General features: G+C 38.0%; 1 protein-coding gene across 3 annotated transcripts in view; it reads left to right on the top strand.

The window, feature by feature from the left end:
• The window catches only part of PLD5 (phospholipase D family member 5), a 246,468-nt gene that overhangs the window by 110,037 nt on the left and 120,707 nt on the right, over positions 1 to 15,724 (top strand). For 2 of the 3 annotated variants that reach the window (XM_012751263.3, XM_012751265.3), the window contains one exon: positions 8,173 to 8,284. In XM_012751263.3, coding sequence (XP_012606717.1) covers positions 8,173 to 8,284 — 112 coding nt within the window. Of the gene's footprint in view, positions 1 to 8,169; positions 8,285 to 15,724 lie in introns of those variants that run through there. The other variant, XM_012751266.2, reaches the window with a different exon arrangement.

Below are 15,724 nucleotides of genomic sequence, written 5' to 3'. Positions count from 1 at the left end.
TCCTTTGGAGAACTTCCTCTGAGTGCCTTAGGCTACGATTACTAGTGCCCTGCTGTGTTTCCCCCTAGACCTGGACGTCCTCCATCCCAGAACTTGGCACCTTGGGTCCCATTTGCTTATTTGTCATCTGCGTGTTTCACTCACTATCTCCAGCACTTACCAAAGTCCCTGACACATCAGTCCCTTTCTTAAAAGACACTTCACATGGTCCCGGGGTATTTTGAGAATAAAAATTGACACTGACAAATACACGAGTAAACAATATATTAATACTTTTATCCCTGGCAAACTTAGTGTATTGTACAAACTGGAAAATTCAGCAAAATATAAATAGATGACATGTAAATCTTGTAGCAAATTGAAACTAATTGGTTAATTAAATAAACTAATGAATTGAGTCCAAAGGGGATTCATATATATATATGGTCTTGTCTCTTAAGTCATAAATTAAAAAAAAAAGAATCAAGGCACGTGTATTACTTCAAAAGAACATTATGGCTTAAAATAAATTCTAAATCTTGTATCTTTTCCCCAAATCACTGATAAGAATGTTGACACTCTTTAAATTTTTTCCAGTCTCCTTGACCACAAAGAGTGTTGTCTTTATTGCTCTGCTTTGAGCTTCCCTTGACCACATAAAGCATCTCCTTATGTCTGTTGGCCACAGAAGCTTGCTTTCCTAGTCATTGCCTGTTCTCATACTTTGCCCACTTTTATTGGACCTCATACTTTGAGAGACCTCATACTCTCATACTTTGCCACCATTTTATTGGCCTTTTCTTATTAATGTTTAATCTATTTTTATAGAGTACAGCAGTTAATCCTTCATCACTCATTTACATGGCAAATATTTATTTCACGTTTATTGTTTTTCATTAACTTTGTGTGTGGCTTTTGCTGTATAATTTTTTTAATTTTAAAATTCTGTAAGTCTGTATTCTCTTTTATAGCTTCTACATACCTAGCTTTTATGTATTAGTTTCCTGTGGCCACCGTAACAAATATCATAAGACTTTGCCGTTTAAAGAACCAGAAATTTATTTTAGCACAATCCTAGAGGTCAGAAGTCTGAAATCAGTTTCACTGGATAGAAACCAAGGAATCAGCGACAATGCCCACTCTGGAGGCTCTAGGGGCTGCTGGCATTCAACATTCCTTGGTGTACTGGTACATCATCCAGTCTTCAAGGCCAGCATGTGTGTTCATACAAACTGAAAAATCTAGACAAATAGAAATGAACAGATGAGATGTCAATCTTATAGCAAATTGAAACTAATTGGTTAATCAAACTAATGAATTGAGTCCAAAGGGGATTCATATGTATATATGGTCTTGTCTCTTAAGTCATAAATTAAAAAAAAAAAAAATCAAAGCACGTGTGTTGCTTCAGATACACATCTCTCCCTGCTCCCTCTCCACATTGCCTGTTCCTCTAGTTCTGTCAAATCCCCTCTGCCTGTCTCCTATAACTACACGAATGATTGCATTTAGGATTATCCTCAGAAAATCCAGGATAATCTTTCTATCATAAGATCTTTAATCATATTTGCAAAGATCCTATTTCCAAATAAGGTATATTGACAGGTTCCAGAGATTAAGCCCTGATATCTTCGGGGCCGTTATTTAGCCTACTACAGCTTGGGTAATGTTTTCCCCACTCCAAGACGGTACATGTAGGGACCTGGATTTTCCTGAAAGTGTTAGTATGTATTAATTCTGACTGAGAACGATTCTTTATATGTCATATAATATAAGGGTCCTTCCACTTGTGCCAGATTAAACCTTTTTAACATTTTCAAACTGAATCAAAATATCATCTTTGTTATTGATAAAAAATCTTGTGCCTACCATTTCTGGATTATCTACTAAATTCCCTCCTTTATTTGTCCATTCTTATGCCTTTACTGTATTAATATCATGACTATGACTTTATACTATTTTTTAATAATACTGAAGGCATTTATGGTTATAAATTTCTCTCTGACACCAGATATTGCTTCATTTCATGGTTTTGCTGTAAGGCACTCATCTATTCTTGATTTCTAGATAATGCATAAATTTACTACTCTTTTCTCCTTTGGTGTAAGGATAATCTAAGAGTGAGTTTTTCAATTTCTAAGTAGATAAGGCTTGTTTCATGAATTACATTTCAATGATCTGTTACTCATTTTATTAGATTATGACCAGAGAATGAAGCCTATAGAATATTCCATAATAACTTTTGTTCAGGCTTTTTTAACAGGAGTTACAAGACAGATTTTCGTAAATGTTCCACAGGCAAGCAAAAATTGTCTTGAGGAGATTTGCTATATAAAATGAGAAATAAATAAAAATGCATAATATAATCAAGTAGATTGGTAATATTTAATTTTCATAAATCCTCATTTGCTTTCTATTAGATCTCCCCAATTTTGAGAGATGTATTTTGAAGTCTTAGATTGTGATAGTGTATTAATTACATTTCTCTTCATTTTTGCTTTATATATTTAGCTGCTATACTGTTTGGTGCATCTCGGATTATAGCTGTCACAGCTCCACAAGTTGTGCCATTACATAATAATGGCCTACTTTTTCCCATCTAGTACATTTAAGCCCCCCTCCCATTTTTAGTTTAATTTTTACTGAGACTGGTTGGTTGGTTGGTTGTAGATCAGCATTTCTCATCTTGTTTTTTACCATCATCTTACTTAGGAGCCTTTTTAGACTTTTTTTTTTCTTAATCCTGCCCCTTCCAAGAAATTTTAATACCACAGATATACTGTATATGTGCTGTATGTGTATCTGTGTATTAGTCTTAAAAATTGTAACATTATTTCAGCTCCTCCCCACCCCCAGAACCAATTTTAATTGGTTCCCCCCACCCTAGAACCCATTTCAATACCACAGATATATATATGTGCTGTATGTGTATCTGTGTATTACTCTTAAAAATTGTGACATTATTTCAGCTCCTCCCCACCCCCAGAACTAATCTCAGCCCCTTCCGAGCAATGTCACCCCCATTGACAATGTATGTAATAGATTCTCAGTAGACCTTCTACAGTGTGTCTTTTCTGTTTCAAAAATCCTTATTTGGCAAGTGCATTAAACACATACACATCTTGTATTGTTCCTCATTTGTTTCTTTTCCCCTTCATTTTTTTTGGTGGTGTTCGGTATTATGTATACTGTTCAGTTAGAGTCCTTTCTTGAACATCTTCTTCATATGCGTGATGTAGGCAATATAGTCTGTAAATCTGTGTGTATCTGCAAATATTTCTTTCTTTCATCCTGGCAGTTAACATCCTTGAGTGGGTAAAGGATTCTTTGACTTCAGTCTTTGTCTCCTGTAGTCCATAGTCACCATGCCCTTGCAGAGGGTTAGTTCCATACCAGTCTGTCTGCTCCATTTTCCTTGATGGGTTAATTTTTTTATTTTTTGGCCAACCTTTGTCTTTTTCCCTGATGTTCAGTAATTTAATAGAATGTGCCTAGATGTGTCTTTCAACATGAAATTTGCCTCCATCTTCGGGTATCTTTTCAACTTGTAAATTTAGTCTTTCCTCAACATGGATAATTTTTTTCTATTGTTTGCAAACTTAATATTTTTTGCTTCTTTTTCTGTTCCAGTACTTCTATTAGCCACATGTTATAGCTCCTCAATTTATCTGTCAGCGTTTTCCCCTAATTCCCCTTAATGCTTTTTCTGTGTGCGTGTGCATATGTGTGTATGTGCATTGTGTGCTTTGAGATGTTTCTTCCATTTTGTCTTCAGGCCACGAATTTGGGCCTCAACAATGGCCATACTGTTCTTTGATTACTCCTCTAAGAGAGCCGTAAAATCATAGAGTATTAGCAGCAGCCACACTTGCCTGTCCTGGCGTGCTCATGCTGTTTTAGTCCCAGTTTCTGTCTTCTCCAGTAGCCTGTGTCAACGGCAGGTGCCCACTGTGTTCAAGCATCTTCCCTTTGTGGTTGAGTCCCCTTAAATGAGTTGATATTTGACTTTATGAGCCTGTTGGTGGCTTATTCCTTTCACATGGAGGAAGGCAGAGACTGGAGGTGCAGCACTAGATAGTTTACCAATTCCCGTTTGAGGCAACCAAAGAATTTCTCAATACCTCACACTCCTAGCCCCAGATTTCAGGGAGTGGCTTTGGTTCTTACCTCACCTTTTAAAGAACAGGCAGCTCTGGGACACTCTCGTGGGGCTGAGCATTGTTCTGCAGGGACCTGGACTCCACAGAACCTGACTCTGCTGGCCTTTGGCCCAGCACTGCTTGGCTTGTTAGGGTTGCATAGACCTGGCTGAGGATGGAAGGAGTGGGAGAGACTCGGGAGTAACTTTCTTTCCAGGATACCCCTTCCTGTTCCAGTTACACAAAACCAAATAGTCATGTGGAGGGAACTACACTGGATCAAGAAGAGAGACGTATGTTTCTAGGCCTGACCTTGCCACTAGGAAGCTGTGTGGCCACCAGCACATCATTCGATCTTCTTGTGCCTCAGAGTCCTCATTTGTAAAATGAAGAGACTGGTGCATTATTGATCTCTAAGTCATCTTACAGCTGTGGCCTTCTCAGTTTGTATGAAATCACAATATCTTGAAGGTTCTCATTATGATGAGTAAAATTCAGTGGTTTTCCAACGTGTTCTGTGGAGCCCTGGGGGCGTGGGGCAGATTCTGTACTGGAGGGAAGGAAGGAACTGGAGGAGATGTTGAGCCTAAGTTTTCATTTGAACAAAGAGTTCAATTACTAAAATGAGTTTGAAAACCACCACCATATTTTACATAATCCCCAGAATTAAGTTCATCCAGCATGACTTTTCTTTGGTATTTTTGCTTATTTCCTGCACATGATATTTGGGCATTTCATCCTCTCTACCATTTGTTTTGAGTCAACAGAAGCAAGCAGTATTTATAATCTCTAGTACCAGAATATGAATATACCACCCCAAAATATGCCTCTTTGGCATATGAATTATTTTGAGCTGAAGGCAATTGAGAACCAGCAGATGCAGGAGATGTTCTTTACCACTCTCTAATTGCCTAAAAATAGAGCATAAATTTCCACATTTGTAAAAGAAATTTCTATTTATAAAGGAAATTTCTATTAATAAAAGGCATTTCCATACTAGGTAGAGAGTTACTCCTGGACACAACTCTTCCCTCTTATCTACATGATAAAACAGCCCTTGTTTTCTGTATATTTTCTTCCTTTACCTTCCCATAACTTACCTTCCTTTAACTTCCCATAACTTCCTCACCCAGAAGCTCCAAACCCATTCTCCTCTGTTTACCCGGAGATGGTATTTAAGCCGAAGCCATCCGGCCACCTCCCTGAGTCTCTCTCATTTCTTTGTTGAGCTTCCTTGTTTGGGTATAATTAAAACTCTGTGTGTATATAATTAAAACTTTGGTTTTCTCATGTTAGTTTTTTATCAATTTGATTCATGGGCCCAGCCAGTGAACCTAGGAGGGCAGAGAAACAGGTTTATTTCCTTTCCTACAAAACCAAAAGGGCCTTCCTTATGCATTCAACAGCCTCTTCAAAGTGACAACGGGGCTGAGCTGAACCCCATCCTCGGGTACAGCTTCCCGCACAGGACGGCACTGTCCGTCAGAAGGTTTCTGCAGACTTCATTAAAAATTGGCTTAAAGTAGGTCAGCATTCCTGAGACACTATCTTTGAGATGATTTATTTAGGTTTGAAATATTGGCTAATGTATTTTACTGGAAAGGGCAAGGTTTTAAATTGCTGATGTTTAAAAGCCAGGGGGCTTTCTGCTATTTCTTTATTTTAAAAAATAATGAGAGAATTTAACTCAGAAAGCACTAGGCCTTACTGCAGAACTTGGCATAAAATAGGCGTTTAATGCCTTTGGAAATTATTACATTCTGACTGTCTTAATGAAAATGGCAGGATGGGGAGATAACACACCGAAGATGAGAGATTTAACAGAAGTTCCATCTCAAGCCCGGGTACAGAAGTTCTACCTAAGACTACGTTCCTTGTAGGGAGTGCTATAATTAAAAATTTTAGGATTCCTTGGCGTGAGCAATCAGCACATACTAAAAGTGAAAATAAGCTTTATTTAATGACAGTCTGCCAGTCTCTGTAGATTTCAGAGTTTCTATTTTCATTGATGTTTTGAGAGTCCTGGTCTTCTTTGTCTTAAAGCTCACCAAAATAACACAGCGGGAATCGATTTAAGGTACGGAGGCGGAAACACAGAGAGGTTAGATTATCTCTTATATATTTCATTTGTGCCAAATATATCCTGTTAACTAAGAGGAAAAATAAGTGAATTTGTTTAAAAATACTGGCCCACTAACTGTGGGGGTCTCACGAAACACACAAAGTATTCCTCTGTCTGAAAGGGAAAAATATAAACAACGAATGAATATGTGATGACCACCAGTCTTGCCTCTAGAGATCTGGCTATGCAGACGCCACCAGCCCTTCAGCAGAGTATGGCCGGGGTATAGTGGACTTCCTGGAGGGGTGCCAGAGCTGGCAAGGAAGGTCGTGTTGGTGTTAACTCTGTCTGGGGAAGAACCTCAAAGCCCTGACCTCTCACCATTCCAAGCCTTCACCTCTCCATAGCAACTTTAAAATTGAGATAGATGCTGTGATAGAGACACAGAAATCAACAAATAAGCGCCTGTTTTTTTCTTTTCTGTTCTTTTCTCTGTCTTTCTGTACATCTGTCTCTCTCTCTCCCCCCTCCTTCCTCTTTTTTAAAGAAGTTTATACCTGTCCAATGCACCCACTCAACCCTCTGCACAGAAATACCTGGTTCGTGGTGGGGCAGCCTCCAGGCTTGGGGGGTGCAGAGGAATTTGGTTGCTTTTGATGAGCTCCACTTTGGGCAACATTTTTTTCTACATTTAGTTAAAACGAAAAGGAGCCTCCATGCATGGCATGGCATGTAGCCCCTACTCCACCCTCCAACACCCAGGGGATATGGGGTGTTGGCTGTGCTGACCAGCTCCTGGCTAGAGCCCTGTTGGATTGTGCCAGAGGCTCCTTCCTGCTGTCAGTTGTCACCCATGCATGGGCACACTGGCTCCCCGCACCTAACGCTCCAAAACCCTCAGGTCTTGATCTTCCACTTCATTCTTTTCTCAGGCTGAATTGCAGGAATCGTTGCTCTGCATCCACATTTGTTTGTACCGTTCTCTCTTCCTTTTCACAAAACCCTTTCCATATAGTCATTATCCACAGTCTGTTCTTATCAAAACAAGATAAGTCTTTGCCACTTGGGGGCCATCAGGGCCAATGTCTTATTGTCTGTCTGGCCCCTGAAGGCATTTAAGTTTGTGGACCAATAGCAAAAAAACTGAAAAATCAGTAGAGAAGACTATTTCCCTTTTATGATGAGAGGGAGTCTATCAAAACATACAAGGGCAAATAAACAGGGCAATGTTGTAATCCAATTACCTGAGGTTATACAATGACTGCAACCTGCCATTATTCAGTCTCCCTGAGATTAATACTTATTGTAAAAATTATATGCTTTAAAAATCTTGTGAGGAAAGTCTTTATTTTTGATTTTGTTCTTATTTCAGTTATTTTTAGGCAGAACATTAATTGAATTCAGTACAATAAATTTAAACAATAGGATGAATGCAGGTAAGTCACTGATTAGTAACTGATTCTCTGCGTAATAGCTAATACTGAAAGGATACTTACTACTAGTGAGATTGGAGAATCTCACAAAAACCTTTTGAAGTAAATATTAATATTATCTACATTTTGCAGAGGAAGAAACTGGAGGTTAGTGAGGTTAAGAAATACAGTTTATAAGCCGGAAAGCAGGCTGGACTCCAGGTCTCTCTGGGCTAAAACTAGCAACTGTTCAATCTCCACTGTTGCCTCTTCATGTGTAGATAACTAGAGATGCAAAAAGTGAAAGAAGGGTACATTGCAATGAGATTATTACTGCAGTGATTGTTTAATTGCACAGTATTCAAAAAGACATAATGGAATCTGTATTTGTGCTACTACTCTATTTATATAAACTCTTTTGAAAGAATTTCATTAATCTTCCATGAATACCAATTGTTGAAGTGCTTGCCTTTTAAAATTTGAATGAATAGTTTTAATTTTTAATGAGCTTATTTATACCTATTTTAAATGGCCAACATGTAGGTTTTCTGATGTCCTTATCTCTGAATATTTTTTCCAGGGTCAACGTCTTTTTGAAAAGTTACTCCAACTGACTTCCCAAGATATTGAAATCAAGCTAGTGAGTGATGTAACAGCTGATTCAAAGGTATTAGAAGCCTTGAAATTAAAGGGTAAGACCAAGGTTGATACGCTACTCTACCACTGGGTATTCTGTTAAGATACCTTTAATTTCACTTAAAATAACATATAATTTCTTTATAATTGATAAATTTTTCTTAGTATACTTGCTATTTCTACTTTGAAAAGTAGCCTGATTAGCTTTTAAATGAGAAGCTTTTAAATGAGAAAACTAGTCAATACTCTGGGATTTTTTTTTAATATTGTTGTTGTACATAGATTTATGTAAAATAGTAGACTATCCAATAAATAACAATTAAGTCGAAAGAAGAATCTTTTCCTCTCTGAACATTTCAATGGTGTGATTACAGAGCCGCTTCTCATCAGGATAAACACTGGATCTCTGTTTTTCTCTTGCCCGTCAAATGAAAATCCTCCTCATGATGTATATCCTTTAAAAATAATATAGTCAGGTCTAGAAGTCGATGAAACACAACCTGATTCACGACTGTTATGATAGTTCCACAGGAGAACACCATTTACATAGCCATTTTCAATTTGTCTCGCAATCTCATAAAGACTGAAAATGATCTAAAATAACTTTATTATGTTGTAATCCTCTTTAACTGAAATGAACTCTCACTTCCATGTAGTTTTTACTGACCTGTAAATATTGTTACCTGGAATTTGCTGTCCAAACTCTAAGCCTCTAAAAAGAGTTTGCGCGTTTGAGTCAGCGTCACTGTTGGAGCTGCCGGGTGTGCTGACAAAGGCTGAGGCACTGGCCTCAGTGGGTCTCATGTTTCACCTGAAGGCATCATCATATCTCACACTTGTGCTGTTTAAACATACTGAGTTTTTGTTTGTCATCTTCTCTATATTTTGAGGTGAAAATATACCTTCCCAAAATGGAGTAGACTACGAAAGAAATAAATGAGCCCAAGTAGCTTTTCCTCCTAAAGGAGACAGGATGAAGTATACTGAAACATGTAGAAGACACGAGCTTGGCCATGCACATGTACCTATCATCATGCATATTATTTTTTTCTATGCATAGGAAAATAAAGAAAACTTATAAGATACGGGTATGTCTGAAACACTGCAGTATACTACTTCAGTGCAGCATAATATTTTTGACAAATTAGATATTATCTGTTCAGTAAATTGACAGATACAATCATCATGAGTTAGAAATGTATTATTACCTTTCCCATTTAAAAAAAAATGTGAAACTGGGTTCCCACTATCTGAGAATTCGTTAGCCAACAACTTTTATAGGGATGGATGACTTGGTTGACTGAAGGTGCCCATATTTGCCGATGATTTTTCTCATGGAGTCTATCAGTATCTCCTTTGGGTTTTATTATCTTGGAAGGATAAAAAGCAGTTGGGTTAGGAGGGGAGTGAGGGAGCCTGAGAGTTCTTACTTCTTGGCTATACATCCACCAATCTCTTCCTTGCCGTAGCCCATGCTAATCTTGTAAACTCAACCAAAAGTCAAAACTGGGGGGTATTAGCATTAGGGTATGGACCAGACTTCCTTAGGTGCTGATAAATATTTGGCTACCCTACACAGGGAATAGATAGTAACAAATTTATAAACAAAGACCTAGTTTACATTTCTGTTGTAAACTATGAATTCATTATAGTCATTGCTTCTCACAGAAAAAAGAAGTGTTTGTATTTTCAAGCATATGTGTATACTACTACAACTTAGGCTCTGTTGATATAGGAGTTTTTATCCAAATAAAAAAAATAAATTTCCTTTTAGTAGTAGAACAATTAACAAGACCCTAATTTCTTATAGCTATTTCCCATGTACTTTAAGCCTATCTGGATTTTAGTAACACACATATGTATATTTTAATTACAACATATATAAATGTTTAAAATACAGCGAAATATTTCTCTACTCTCATCTTTTGGTAGAGACATATTAAATGATAACTTAGTGTATTTTAGAAGTAATTTTTTATGAAACTATTTAAAGTCTCTGATTGAATCCCTTGCTTAAGGATTATCTTTTAATCTTTTTTTTTTTAGGGAGAGATTCTAGTCTTTTAGTAAAATTCCAAGAAGCTTTGTCCAGAATTATTTCACAAAAAATAGTGTAAAACTAGCCATGAGCAATTTCAGCAGCAAGGGAGTTTTACTAAACATAGATGCTAATTGAATATATTGCGGAAAAAGGATAAAAGTGAAGCTTCCCAATACATGGTGAAGATTTCGTGCAGGCGAAGGGCCAGTGAGGGCAAGGCAGGCTGGAGAAGTGAGGCGGCTGGCCTGAAGCCACAGAGCCCTGGCGGACAGTGACATTCCTGGTCATTTCCTGCTCCTCGTGCTCCCGATTCTTGTCCTCTGTCCTCCATGACTCAGAGTCAGGAAGATAAACCATCCCTCCAAGGTCTCAGAGTGTGGCTTGGAAGTGGGGTGCTCTTGAAACCCAACCAACAAGAAATCCTTGGACCTAGGGAGGGATTTAGTTTTACATGAGGATTTCTGTAAATTCAAAAACAATTTTACTATTTGCTTTTCTTAATTTCACTTAACTAACCATCTCCACCTGTATCCCCCAAGACACATCTCAAATGCAACGAGTTAACATAGCTTATGCGCTATGCCCTCTCTCTCCCTCTCAATGCCAACAGTAACTTTACCTAAATTTCCATCTGCCCAGGCACTCATGTTAGAAACTAACCTCCACACTCTCATTCTTCACATCTACTGAGCCAAATTACGTGCAATCTGCCCCTCGATCTTTCTCCTAGATGTCAAGTCTCCTTCTCAGCTGCCACTGCCCTATTCTAGGTCGTTAATCCTCTGCTCAAGCCTCACAACCTTCCCACTCATCCCGTCTGATCTCCACACAGCTACCAAAGAGATGGTCCACCCCATGATTATTGACTCACACCCCCACTAACTCGTACGTCAGTGTGCCTCAGTGTTACGCAGCCTCTTTTACTGAGGAATATCATAATGTGATAAAAGGCACAAGTATTAAATGTGTAACTCAGTGAATTTTTACAAAGCAAACACATCCATGTAACCCCTTTGCAGATCAAGATGAGCTATTTAGAAATGTAATCCTTGATTTCCAAACAACTGAAGAATTGTTCTAGTTGTTTTCACGATGGTCGTAGAATATACTTTGTATGCTTTCAGTTACTTGAAATTTATAGAAATTTCCTTTATAAATTTGTATTTCTAGAAATAAATTTGCTTTATAAATATTGAGGCTTCTTTTTTTTGCCTTCACACAGGTTTTCATTTTCATTTTTGCATTTTTATCAACCTTTATAGTAGTCTTAGCAGATGTAGAACGCTGCAAACATCTCAGAAAGTTTCCTTATTCTCTACTGCAGTCAATACTTTCTGTAGAGATAACCACTATTTTGACGTCTACCACCACAGATTTCATTTATCTTTCCCTGAACTCTATGTGAATAGAATCACAGACTATAAACTCTTTTTATGTCTGGATTCTTTGGTTCAGTTTTATGTGTACAAGTCTTCTACATGTTGCACATAGCAGTAGGTTATTTTACATTGCTGTGACATGAGCCCTCCCCTAATGGCAAAGAGTTCACAGTTTGGTAGAGGAGATCAAGTGATAAGTAATAAACAAACTAAACTGATCAAGGAATTCCCGAAACGTCTACACAGAGTCCAACTTTTATGAATCCCTTTTGCATCAGTCACTGACTGATGCCTGTGCTTTCCACTCAGCATCACCTCTGTACCATCAAGAGTGTCGAGGGTGCTGTGGAACTTTAGGGAGCAGGATGCTCTGCTATTGTCTCTTTTTCCTAATCAGAATTCCATTCTGCTCGTTCTTGAAGCTCACCAGAAATTGTCAAGGAAAATATTCAGACAGTAACCAGGTCTTGTATTCCTTTCTCAAAGGGTCCTTAAATGGTTTGTTGACTGAATATTGAGAAGCTGTGATGGCCCTGTCATGCCAAGACATGGAATAACAACCAAGACCACACAGTGACAATGCTGTCCCAACTTACCGCCTGGTCTATAGCAATCATGAGATGCATCCCAGGGTCAGAGATGTTAAAATGTAAAGGCCACATGTTTTAGAATCAATGCCATATATTAATAATGCTTATTTTAAAATACTCACTAATAAATTATAAGATTCCACTTAGAAACCCTTAACATTAATAAATTACATTAAATCATTATAAAACTGACCATTCTTAATACCACACCAAGAAAGATAGATTCTAAACCAAATCTTTCATAACAGGGCTTCTTTGTAGTGCAGTGACCATACTTGTGAACGAAAATTCAGAGGATTCAGGTTACGCTGGTTTTTAAGAAACATGGGACATCTTTAACAGAACCCCTGATGGCTAGTGTATTCAGTGAAGGGAAATATTCCTATCCAAAATAATAACATCAACAACAACAAAACCCTACTGTATTACCTGAAATTGGAAGAAGGTTATACAAATCAGTTTTTTATATGCAATTTTTATGGGAAAACAATGTAATAAAATCGGAAATCTGAAATACATTGGAGAAAAGATAGTCTCCTGGTGTAGAAAAATCAAGATACCAGAAATCATATTCCTAGGTATGCAGCATGATGAAATTGCAACCCAAAGGAAGCCCAATGCAAGAGAGCTTGTTTCTATAAAAAGAGGGATATAAAACATTCTGTGGTAACGGCACAGAAAGGGTTAGGTGACTGGTCCTACCAACATTATCTGCTAAGACAGAGTGACCGTAGGAATAATGAATTTCATTCACAGTTTAAACTCTGTCACTAGATGGTGTTTGGTCTTTCTTAAAAAAATTTAAAATTTTTTATTTATTTTAATTGACAAAATTGTATATATTTATCATGTACAACATGTTTTGAAATGTGAATACATTGTGGAATGGCTAAATCGAGTTACTTAACACAGGCACTACTTCATATGCTTATTTTTTTGTAGTGATAACACTTAAAATCTACTTTCTTAGCAATTTTTAAGAATTCAATACTGTACATTGTTATTAACTATCATCACAATGCAGTACAATAGATTTTGCCTCATTGCTGGTGATCAGTCCAGCTATACAACCACAGAAAGAAATTCATCCCAGAGCTTGGGGGGCCTCAGAACGGCGTCTCTTTCTTCCAACGGTGCAGGTCACTGTGGGCTCAGGAGTGTTGGTTCAGCCCTGCTCAGCTGCTATTGCAGGCTTTCAGTTTGTTAAAATCAAATGTGTGTTTCCCTACCATTTCCTTTCTCTCGTGCACACAAACCTACAAGTGATTAATCCTAGGGCTTAGTCTATGCTGCCTAGATATGTTTTGAGACATTCTTAAGGAGCTGATAACAGAACTGTTTTATGAGGTTTTGTTTTGTTTAGCCAGAGCACTCACATGTCAAGAGATTTCTTTTCCTGTTTGGATTTTCTAGATAGATAATAGAAGATAGATAGATAGATAGATAGATAGATAGATAGATAGATAGATAGATAGATAGATAGATAGACAGACAGACAGACAGACAAACAGACGATAGATGACAGAGAGATAGAAGATAGATAGCTGATAGACAGTCATAGTTCATTTGTGCTGTTATAAAAAGTACCTGAGACTGGTAATTTATAAAGAACAGAAATCGATTTTCTCACAGTTCTGGGCTCTGGAAGTCCAATCAAGCACCAGTATGTTCAGTGTCTGGTGAGCACCTGTCTCCACTTCCAAGCAGGCACCTTGCTCCTGCATCTTCCAGACGGGACATCCTCCAGTTGTGTCCTCACACGGTGGAAGCGACAGAAAGGCAATCAAAGGTCTAAGCTTGTTCCTTCTAGCGCCCTTTCAAGACACTTGTCCATTTATGCCGTAATCACTACCCTATGGTCTCCCCTCCACCACAGTGCATAACACTGCCACATGAATATTGGGGGACATTCAGACCATAAAAGATAGAAAATATATACATCTCCAAATCTTCTTACTGTGAGATTTTAAAATTAAATGAACAAGTTTATCTTTTCAGCCACATTGTTTCATTTCTGTTACTCTGTGAAGACAACAAGCAACGCAGTCACTGTGGCAGTGCTCAGCCCTCTAAATCCCCTCACCTGCCCCCTTTGTGACTACAGTCGTGTATTTGCTGCGTGACTCTCTCAGACACAGCCTGTGGTTTGAGTAGAACTGACCCCACTTTCCCTCGTTAGCATATATGCCAAGCAAATGAGCTAATGAGAGCTTTACCCACGTTGGCGAATAACCAATAGCCACAAGACCCTAATGAGCACGGGGTGGGCATCTTTGGGCCATTTGGGTTATGACCCCACAAAGCATTGAACAAGCAGTAGATGTTTAATTGACCTTTACTTGTGACCAAGTTTTATTTATTTAAATCAGAATTTTAACTGAAATAAGACTAAAGCCCTTTCACTCTCCTTAACATCACTGTATTTTTTAATTGTTGTGTTCTGGTTTTCTTTTAGCTGCGTTATTTTAAAATGGGGGTGGGGAGATCCTATGTTTTTTCTGTCAAATTCTAAATGTGCTCCTTCCCAATGCTTGTTTGAATTCAAGAAAGCTGTCCTCATTCATCATTGATAACCCATATTTTTATTTTCACGTTCACGGATTAGGCTTAACAAAACCTTTTAAAAGGAAAATAAATTCCTAAAACTGAGCATAGAAGCACATACACATGTTTAGATTAATAGAAGCTGCCCCAATTTCCAACTCAGACATTTTACAAGGTGAGTTTTGAACTGCTTACTCCAAATCAGTGAAGTATAATTTGAGACTTTACACTTACTCTTTTTTTTTTTTACTTTGGTCTTTCTGCTTTATAATTGTTCCAAATTCTGACTCTATAAGTAGGTATGCTTGTATGTGTTCATTTAATGTAAGCAATAATAAGTATATCTTGGTAATTTCACTAGAGTAAACTTTATATTATTTTAGCTTTCATTTCTGCTGCCTGAAAGGTTGCCATTGTTAAGGAAGCTGAAGATTTTAGAGGGTCTTTTGTTGTCCAGTGAAGGACTGTCCTCGTGGTCATCACAAGTGTGGAATTCTTTGGGCAGGAGGTTTATAAGGCTGCCTTCTGCTGAGTCTGCTCTGGTAATGGCCCAGATGGAAGAAAAGTGCCCTTGCTGTCATCCAGGCTCTGCTTCCATTTTACACCTTCTCAAAGTGAATGCCACTTGGGCCCTTGCTCAAGTGCATGAAGGCCGGTGCCTTTGTTCGATATTTGGCCGTCAGAATTCATTGCAAGGAAATTTTTCTTCTACTTTTCCCTGTAGCACACCAAAGCATTTGGCAGGAAGGCAGGAGCTTTTCAACCTGTGCGTGTTTGGACACATTATACTTCAGTGATAATTAGCAGAATAATTCGCATAGCATTTAGGAGCAGGTACTTTGGTGTCACATAGACTTATGCTAAAATTCTAGACCTGTCATTACTGTGTAATGCAACCTTAGGCAGGTTACTCACTTTCTCTTAGCTTCGGTGTCCTTTGCA

The sequence above is a fragment of the Microcebus murinus genome, chromosome 19, assembly GCF_040939455.1.
Source record: "Microcebus murinus isolate Inina chromosome 19, M.murinus_Inina_mat1.0, whole genome shotgun sequence".
Classification (NCBI taxonomy): domain Eukaryota; kingdom Metazoa; phylum Chordata; class Mammalia; order Primates; family Cheirogaleidae; genus Microcebus; species Microcebus murinus.
The sequence above is the reverse complement of the archived record's forward strand: the minus strand, read 5'-3'. Positions and strand labels throughout refer to the sequence as shown.